General features: G+C 38.6%; 1 protein-coding gene across 1 annotated transcript in view; it reads left to right on the top strand.

Moving 5' to 3' along the window:
- LOC107685409 (R3H domain-containing protein 1-like) overlaps positions 1-10,249 on the top strand; it is a 38,517-nt gene that overhangs the window by 11,206 nt on the left and 17,062 nt on the right. The window contains exons 6-18 of the mRNA XM_016481985.1: positions 852-969; positions 1,046-1,124; positions 1,339-1,398; positions 2,451-2,591; positions 2,795-2,903; positions 2,993-3,085; positions 3,166-3,194; positions 3,894-3,947; positions 4,032-4,249; positions 5,233-5,433; positions 8,584-8,714; positions 8,988-9,050; positions 9,563-9,724. Coding sequence (XP_016337471.1) covers positions 852-969; positions 1,046-1,124; positions 1,339-1,398; positions 2,451-2,591; positions 2,795-2,903; positions 2,993-3,085; positions 3,166-3,194; positions 3,894-3,947; positions 4,032-4,249; positions 5,233-5,433; positions 8,584-8,714; positions 8,988-9,050; positions 9,563-9,724 — 1,458 coding nt within the window. The remainder of the gene's footprint in view (positions 1-851; positions 970-1,045; positions 1,125-1,338; positions 1,399-2,450; positions 2,592-2,794; positions 2,904-2,992; positions 3,086-3,165; positions 3,195-3,893; positions 3,948-4,031; positions 4,250-5,232; positions 5,434-8,583; positions 8,715-8,987; positions 9,051-9,562; positions 9,725-10,249) is intronic.

Raw genomic sequence — 10,249 nt, 5'->3', positions numbered from 1 at the left:
CATCCATCCATCCATCCATCCTCTGACTATATCTTACTTCCATCCATCCATCCATCCATCCTCTGATTATATCTATCATCCATCCATCCATCCATCCATCCTCTGACTATATCTATCACCCATCCATCCATCCTTCCTCTGACTATATCTATCACCCATCCATCCATCCATCCTCTGACTATATCTATCATCCATCCATCCATCCATCCTCTGACTATATCTATCATCCATCCATCCATCCATCCTCCCTACCCTCCATCCATCCATCCATCCATCCATCCTCTGACTATATCTATCATCCATCCATCCATCCATCCATCCTCTGATTATATCTGTCATCCATCCATCCATCTATCCTCTGACTATATCCATCCATCATCCATCCATCCATCCTCTGACTATATCTATCATCCGTCCGTCCATCCATCCATCCATCCTCTGACTATATCTATCATCCATCCATCCATCCATCCATCCATCCGAAAGTACTGTCTAAAAATACTATTTTGAAACCACAGGAACAGCTAATTTGTTATTGAGCACACTCATTGTAACTATAGACTTTTATTTATCTCTTTGCGGTGTTAAATAATAATGCAGTATTGTACATTTAAATACAAACTAATTGAGTTTTGTCTTTTCTCTTTTTTTGTCAATATTGCTGTTTGATTATTATTATGACATAGCAGACAACATTATTAATTGATGCAAGTTATCAAATTTTAGTTGCATGATTGGGTGGTTTAATTAATAATATGATTGCAGTAGTTGGCATAAAGACATGAATATTTTCATTGAAATGTTGGCTTACTGTCGAGCTCCATTAGTGTTGTGTTTGTTTTGAACCGCAGGATGGAGATCATATTAAACTCTCGCAGACGTTTGATAAAGAAGAATGGCCTCTTACTGCAGACGCGGATGAAGCAGACAGAAGTGCGGAGAAAGTGCCACGCAAGATGCTGTCCAGAGGTGTGTGTGTTGAGCTGTGCGCAGAAGAAAACACACACACACACACACATGTCGTTAACATGTTCTGTCTGTGCAGATTCCAGTCAGGAATACACGGACTCGACTGGCATCGACCTGCACAGGTTCCTGGTGAACACGCTGAAGAACATCCCCAGGTTACACACGCTTGACCTCAACCAGACACTCGTGTTTCATTTCAGCTCCACCCACACTTTCCAGAGCTTCATTTGTGTCCAGTTGTAGATAGTGCTGGTTATATTAGTACTGCTAGTCAGTGATGATTATTGCGGGTAGGGTTCCTGTTCTGAGTGATTCTGATTGGAGCAGTAGACGCTGTGAATCGATGGCTAACTAGTTGTTCATCTTCAGGGACCGAATGATGCTGCTGAAGCTGGAGCAGGACATCCTCGACTTCATCAGTAATAACGAGTAAGTCCTTCATCGCAGCTCTGTGTCATCCTCATGAAATCCAGTTTCACCCCAAATTACGTTTTGTCCATTTTAGACTTTCTGGATTGTTTTTATTTATTTATTTTTGTCGTTTACATTTTAAAACTAAAATGTTAGTTATCACACAGCATGTCTAATTAATTGAAATAATGAAACTTGAATTAATTAATTTTTTTCCCCAAATTCAATTTTTTTTTTCAATTTTAACATTTCTGGATTCCATTTGAATGGTTTTATTAAATGTTAATAATCAGAAGGCATGTATAATTAATTGAAATAATGAAACTTGTACAATTTAATAGCAGTTTATTAAATGTTTAACAAAAACAACATTTTAGCGCCCTATGAAATAAATTTTTTCCCCAAATTGCATTTTAATATTTCCAGATTTGGTTTTAATGGTTTGATTAAATGTTATTAATCAAAAGGCATGTATAATTAATTGAAATAATGAAACTTATGAAATTTTAAAAGTTTAACAAAAATTACATTTTAGAGCTGTTTTTCCCAAGTTCTATTTTTTTTTCCATTTTAATATTTCTGGATTCCATTTTTTAATGGTTTTATTAAATTTTAATAATCAGAAGGCATGTATAATTAATTGAAATAATGAAACTTATACAATTTATTAAAAGATTAACAAAAATTAAATTTTAGGGATGAATAAAATCCATTATATTTTTTTTCCCCCAAATTCCATTTTTTCCCCATTGTAATATTTCTGTATCCCGTTTTAACGGTTTAATGGATTACATTTTAATCATCAAAATGTGTGTATAATTAATTGAAATTCAATTTAATGGAATTCAAAAATTACATATTAGGGCCATATGAAATTCATTTTATTTTTTTTCCCCAAATTCCATCCCCCCCCACCCCATTTTAATATTTCTGGATTCAGTTTTAATGGTTTGTTTAAATTTCAATCATCAAAGGCATGTGTAATCAATTGAATGCATAAACCTCCAACAGTTGAATGATTATTAACACATTTGCGTGGTGTGCTATTGATGTGTTTTGGTTTGTTCCAGGAGTCAGAGGGGGAAGTTTCCGCCCATGACCTCCTATCACCGAATGCTCCTGCACAGAGTCGCCGCTTACTTCGGCTTAGACCACAACGTCGACCAGACCGGCAAATGTGTCATCATCAACAAAACCAGCAATACACGAATGTGAGTGACCTCCGCATGCTAGCGTTCAGCGTGAGACGACTGAAGCCCAACGTTTTGCGTTTGATCCCTTCGAAACGAGTTTTGTAGGAGAAGCGTAATTATGAGGGATTTGCGTCAGGCTCGCGGGGATCGTGTTTGTGTGACGGCCGTGAACTTCTCCTGGAGCGGTCCTCATTTTGATTTCTCTCTCTGTTCGTGTGCAGACCAGATCAGAAGTTTTCCGAACACATCAAAGACGACAAGACGGATGATTTCCAGAAGCGCTGCATCTTAAAAAGGGACAACTCCAGCGTAGACAAAGACGACAGCGTGGTAGGTGGAGATCTGCTAATGAAGCGACATCAAACCCGCCATTAGCTCGCAGAGTAACGGCATAATGTGATGTGATGCTGCTGTTTCAGACACGCATGAAACTAAAGGAGGACAGGAGGAGCAAGTCCATCGAGGAGCGAGAGGAGGAATATCAGAGAGCAAGAGAGAGGATCTTCACTGATGTGAGATACGCTACAGCGACATGATCATGTGCTTATGGCTCTCTGACGTGAAAATAAACAACACTGAATCTCTTTTGCAGGGTTTAGACACCTTCACGCTGGATAAAAGGTGAGTGTAAGAAGTCAAGTCACATTTAATTCTATAGCCTTTTATACAATGCTGATCGAATCAGTGATGCCAACTTTATCAAATATGAGACTAATTCAAATTCTAGCTCTAAAAAGACAATAATGTTACTATTCAGCTCCAATCAGTTCAGTTCATACAGCAAAGCATGATGTTAGCAATCCCAGGGATTGCATGAGATGAAAAATGTAAGTTGCTTTGGATAAAAGCTTCTGCTAAATGCATAAATGTTTAGTGAGGGTTGTTTTCATGCACTAAACTGGTGCAGATCATGACGTTAGTAACACCAAGGTTATGGGTTCGAATCCCTGGCAGTGCATGAACTGATTAAACGTGCACCTTGAATACAATGTCACATTATGGGAGTAAATGGGTGGCAAACAGTGTTTGATGTGAGTATTAACAATTCCTGTAGCTCAAACAACAGATCATGTCTCTAGCAACACCAGGGTCATGGGTTCGAATGCATGAACTGAAAAAAGGAAATTTGCTTTGGATAAAAGCTTTTGCTAAATGCATAAATGTTTAGTGGGGGTCGTTTTCATGCACTAAACTGGTGCAGGTTGTGGATTCCCTGGGAATGCATGAGCTGATTAAACGTGCACCTCGAATGCAATGAAAGTTGCTTTGGATAAAAGTATCTGCCAAATACATAAATGTAATAAGTGACATGTTTTCCAGGATTCAGGAGGATGATGTGTGTAACAACATCCAGCAGAGGCGGCAGATCTTCAGGTGATTGTGAGCGTCCCTCATGTGTAATGACTTGCATGTGGAATGAATCTGTTCCTCTAAAGCTGTCTGATGTTTCTCATGCAGGCTGAAGGACAGTCAGTCGGGGAACAGCCGCCAAAGCAGCTCTGAGAACGAGGCCATGTATTCAGAGCCGCGGCCGTGGAGCAGCACCGATTCGGACAGCTCCAACCTCAACCTGAAGCCCGCCATGACCAAAGCCAGCAGCTTCAGCGGCATCCCGGTCCTGATCCGCGGAGACAGCTCCAGCAGCAGCAAGAGCACGGGGCGGCTCTCAAACACAGGTGAGGGACGCATGGACGGGTTTATTTGTTGATTGTTGACACGCTCTTCCTCTGCTTTTCCTCTCATACGGTCTCCGTTCTTGCAATAGCAGCATGTTTTATGTAGCGACTCATATGTGTCTCACTGCATGCCCTCAAATTCTCATTCTCTTTTATTAACTCTATTTGTTCAGTCCTCTAAATTCATTGGTGATCATTTATGCACTACTGTTCAAAAGGGTGGAGTTAGTAAGATTTTATTCAGCTTATAATGCTACAAAAGATTTCTATTTCAAATAAATGCTGTTCTTTTGAACTTTATATTCATCTGTGAATCCTGAAAAATAAAATGCATCACAGTTTCCACAAAAATATTGTGCAGCACAACTGTTTTCAACATTGATAATAATCAGAAATGTTTCTCGAGCAGCAAATCAGCATATTAGAATTATTTCTGAAGATCATGTGACACTGAAGACTGGAGTAATGATGCTGAAAATACAGCTGCGCATCACAGAAATACATTACAGTTTAACAGATATTCACATAGAAAACAGCTGTTATACATTAGAATAATATTTCACAATTTTCACTGTATTTTTGATCAAATAAATGCAGCCTTGGTGAGCAGAAGAGACTTGTGTTATATATGACTGTCCTCCGCCAGTATGGCCTTTGACATGTACACGCATTTAGTGTTTTTAATTTCAAAGAGAAAAAACATCCTATCTTTGGGAATAGAGAAAGAAACACGTAAATTGCAAAATGAAGCGGGACTCTAATCAGAAATTAATTAACATGTCATTCTCAGCTAATACAATTATTCTCTTCTTCAATTGCTTCGGTCCCTGAGGTAATTAGAAATGAAATTGAATTGAGCATCTTGTTGAAATTTGTCTGACCTTCCATATTCTGGAGTGTTTTAATATCCGTGGTGCTCCAGTATGCTGATGATCCCCAATGAATCGCTGCTCTTCCTCAAGACTCCTGTTACTCCTCTCTAGGTTCTGACTCTTGTAGTAGCGTAGCTTCGTCCACGGGTTCGCTCTCTCGATCCCAGCCTCCTCCAGCTGCCACGCAGCCCACGCCTTTCCCTGCTGTCAGCTACGAGCCGCTGGCGTCCACGGCTAGCGCTAGCTACTATCTGCTTCCGCTGGACGCCGCAGGGAAACCGGCTGGAAGTGTCCTGGTCAACCCGCACACAGGTTGGTGAACGCTGCGGCTGATTTCCCTCGCATGCATGACTTCAGTCCTCCACTAACCTGATTTTAACCCTGCGTCGCTAAGACTGACGCTTCATGAACTCTCATGCTGTACGATGGGATGTTACGGTACAGTATTTCACCACAGGTTTTACTGGAAGTCTTAACCCTGAAAGGGTTAAAAAAATATTTCACCTTTTAAATGTTGTTGTAGGAGGCCTCTAAAGCAGAAATAAATGGGCTTTTACATTTTTGACATTTTTAGGGAAATGTTGTAATGTTGCAACATTGGGCTCTTGGTTAACAGAAATTCAGTGGTTTTACTCACTGTATGTGCAAACTTTGCTACCCCTTTAACCCAGTGTTGTAAAATTACAACACTGACATAACAAGCTCAAATTCTAAAATGATCAATGCATTCAACAGTACTTTAATATCTACATGATCTAGACATATTACTAATCACAGAAAAAATATTTTAGGCATTTTACTTACTTGAATGTAGATTTATCCAGTAAAACAAGTTTATGGCCAGGTAAACAGGCCTATTTTTAAAATCTACCATCTAATAGCTAAACAATAGGACCTATTAGTTGTGTAAATGTGGTCTTAGAGAAAAAAAAAATCATGAGCAGCTTTGTTTTAGTCAAGCTAAAACTGATGTTGTAATATTACAACAGTGGGCCTTACAGGGTTAAATGTCTTCTTCATCATGAAATTGCGATATAAATTCAGTGTTGAGGTCGATTTGTGTTTCTGTTTCCTGATTAATTAAGCACAATCATCTGTGATATTTGCGTGTTCAATTCAGTTATCTTGCATTGAAAGCAAGCCTCCGCAAGCTTTCATGATTGCGGTTGCCAGATACCAAAAGCTTAAATCCCCCAATCAGAGCTTTTCTCTTAAATCAATACAGTAACTGTTAGGGGTGTGACGAGATCTCGCGAGATTCGATGTGTCTCGCGAGAACGTGACGATATCCTCGCGCAGACCTTTCAGATATGCATTACACTGGCTCGTTCACAAGTGGTGGTGTGTAAGATATTGTGTTCACATCAGGCAAGTGGCCGCATGATAAGCGGGAAAATTACGCAGTGTAGTCTTCATCCAGTCATAAAAACAGAATTCACAGTTTACGCGGTTTCATTTACTACACACACACTGAAGCGCGCGTGACACTCGTGGTGATTTCAGCGTCTGCCGTCTCATTAAATGAGGATGTAAACACATGAACAACATCTCCAGAACTGCTCTGAGAGTCACTTCATCAGCATTTTAGCGTTTGATTTGAGTAAAACTAGCATCATATCTCATACACAGAACTGTAAAGGTATTCACGGCAACCCGTCAAAATAAAAGTCCGGTTTGATTTGAAGACATTGTGCCTATTTTTCAGTAGAATGTACATAGCCTACTACTACTACTACAAAAATGAAACAAACATTATTTTTTTAAGGAATAATCACACAAAATAATGTTTTATGCCTTCATTTGATAACCAGAAAAAATGTAAATACACAACACAGAATTTCTGAGGGGGAAAAAAATTCATAAGGCTACTTTAAGAAAAAAATGAATAAATTAAGTTGTTTTAATAATAATTTAAATAATTAGACATGCTAAAACACAACATTTGGTAACAATAAATAATATGGTGAGAAAAAATAAAAAATTTCATTGGGCCCTAAACATGTAATTTTTGTTAAACTTTTAATAAATTGATGTGAAAATGTATAAGTTTCATGATTTTAATTAATAAGAATAAAAGACTATTTTCCCCTATATATTTCATCATTGAGGATTTCTTTTAAAAAGTCTAAAAATCTCATCTCGTCTCGTTCCCGTGAACCCAGTCTCGTGATAAGTGTCTCGTAACACCCCTAGTAACTGTTAATCTTCCCAACCTGGCAACCATTCCCACGCTTTCTCTGCATTACAGAAAATGACGATGAGCTGAAAAATAACTCATCTGTGTTTAAATATGCATGCGGCTGCGAGCACGGCTGTGTAATTGCTTATTGACCTCTTTTAAGGAGTTTGCAAATGGGAAATTTCTGTCTTCTGTCGAGGCCTTTGTGTTCTGGAGCTCAGTGAGGGTGTTTGTAAGACCGAACCGTCTCATGTGCTCCATTTGTCATCATTTACAGGTTTATATTTAGACTTCCTCTCAGATGTGACCTCGTTTACACCACTGTTCGTAATCTAGTGCTGTTCATCTTTCTCCGTGTGAACAGATGAACCAGTACTGCACATCAAATTCATTTCAAAGCAGCTTTACAGAAAATCATGATCTTTATATCTTCATGTTTTATAGCCACATTTAGCGGATTCGAGCTAGAGAGATTTTACAACCGTATAAGCAATCAGTTATATATTGGGAGTGACGCTTCACATAAATGGTTTTTGGACAAAAATGTATGCTATGTACCTCGGCTTTGAAGTCAGCAGGGAGCAAAACATAAAATTGCTTCTATTTTCTTTTTTTTATTATTAAACAGTGGTTTACAGAACAGATTGTGGCTTTGTCTTTAAATAAATTCAGTTATAATTAACATTTTCTCATCTAATGCTGTAAACTATATAGATATACATTACTTGCACATTACTATAATATTAAAGGTTACAATTAACAACAGAACCAATTAACCAAGCTATTAAATTTAGTGGCTGTTTATTTTTTATACATGCATAATAATCAACACTCAAATTTAAAAAATAATGCATGCAAACATGTAAATTGCACCTAAAGGATTTTTACATTAATTTTAATTAAAAAATGTATTAATTTTAATTATAAAATGATGTTTCGACTCCAGTTTGTTGAAATGTTTCCTAAGAATACATGTGCTGTTACATTCATAATATACAGTATATATGTCTTTACATTAGTGCACTGTATGTATGTGGATAAAGTTATATATTCAACTTTATATAAAGAGCTGGGTGATGATAGTTAGCTTTACGTGTTTTACCGATAATGATAATCAGTAAATTATTACTATCCTAACAAACCATACATCAATGGAAAGCTTATTTATTCAGCTTTCAGGTGATGTATAAATCTCAATTTTGAAAAATGGACCCTTATGACACATATGTGTGTGTGTGTGTATCTGTTATATATTGATCCACCGTCCTCTGGACTGATCTCAGGTCAGCCGTTTCTGAACCCCGACGGCAGCGCTGTCGTCTACAGTCCCAGCGTGACCTCACAGGCCTCCAGGTGTCAATCATCTGTAGCTCCGCCTCCAGCCGCTCAGCCCACCAATCGTGTCACGGCACAGGTGAGTTCAGTAGGTCTGGTGTGATGCATTATGGGAGTATTTGATGCCCGTCCTGATAAATCATTAATCGGTGGATCATTATTTAAGGACCTATGAATCTTAAAGAGCCACATTAACTTTCTGAATGTTCTTCTGGTGACAGGAGAGGATGATGGGAAATTAATTTGAGCTCATGTTGTGCTGTAAACACATCTTATTTTTCCTTCCTGTACATCTGTAACTGAATGCATTTCCTTCCTGTGTGTGTTTCCTCTTCCTGCTGTGTGTCTTCAGTCTCTCTGGTCTGTCCAGCACCCAGCGATCTTCACAGCGTCTCCTAACCAGCCCTTCACTGTGGTACCTACAGCTCTCGGTCTACTTCCTGTCTCTCTCAGTTCACTTCCTGTCTCATTGCTCTGCCGTTCCTTGTGTTTGTGCTGTGTTTCTGCCGAGGATCTGTGTGCATCTCATTTGCATCGTCAAGTGTTTCTGTTTACATAATATATGTGTGTGTACGGTGTATATTTATTATGTATATATAAATACACACATACATAATAAATATACACAGTAAACACACATTATGTAAACAAAAACTTTTATTTTGGATGCGATTAATCCTGATTAATCATCTGACAGCTTTTTTTTTAACTGCTTATGTTTGTTATATATTTGGAGCAGATGCTGGAATTAATATTCTATGAATAGAAAAGCGTGCCGTCTCTTCCCATTTCTAATATAATCCATACAGACCAATAGTTACAGCAGGTCGTCTCACTGTACGTGCGCTCTGGGAGTCACCCATCTAGCTACTAACGTGTGTTAGTTAGTGCAGCTGTTCAGACGTCTGGTGTGAACTCTTCTGTCAGCAGGAGAATCTGAGCGCTCAGTTCGGTCACATGATGCTGGTCCAGCAGGCCTCGGGTGACGTTTACCCGCTCCAGAGCCCTGCGCCTCCACCGCATCAGAGCGGGTACGTGATGCCCTCGACGGGACCGACGTTTCCCACAGCCTCCGTCAGCCAGCAACAGGTGTGAGACACATCCAGCATCAGAGCTCAACACCTGCATCAACAGACGAAGAGCTCATTTGCAAAAACTCCATTTTTATTTATTTTCAGAAATCACGTTTTTTTTTTATTGTGCATTCCAAGAAATATCAATCAAACTGCAGTTGGGTTGTTTTGATTAAGTAATAATAACTTAAATACAGGTAACCTACAAAATGAAAGTTCATTGAAAGTATGCTTTTTTTATATATTAAAAGTTTGTTTTATAGCAAATGAGTCAAGTCAAGTCACCTGTATTTATATAGCGCTTTTAACAATACAGATTGTGTCAAAGCAGCTTTACAGTATTAAACAGGAAAATATTGTGTCAATAATGCAGAAGGACAATAGTAAACACTCAATGTTCAGTTAAAGGCAGTTCATCATTGAATTCAGTGATGTCATCATCCAGCTCAGTTCAGTTTAAATAGTATCTGTGCAATCAAGTCCACGATATCGCTGGATATGAAGTGTCCCCAACTAAGCAAGCCAGAGGAACCAGAACTCC

The sequence above is a fragment of the Sinocyclocheilus anshuiensis genome, unplaced genomic scaffold (genome assembly GCF_001515605.1).
Source record: "Sinocyclocheilus anshuiensis isolate Anshui unplaced genomic scaffold, SAMN03320099.WGS_v1.1 scaffold661, whole genome shotgun sequence".
NCBI classification, from domain to species: domain Eukaryota; kingdom Metazoa; phylum Chordata; class Actinopteri; order Cypriniformes; family Cyprinidae; genus Sinocyclocheilus; species Sinocyclocheilus anshuiensis.
Note: the sequence above shows the minus strand (reverse complement) of the source record. Positions and strands in the feature narration are given on the sequence as shown.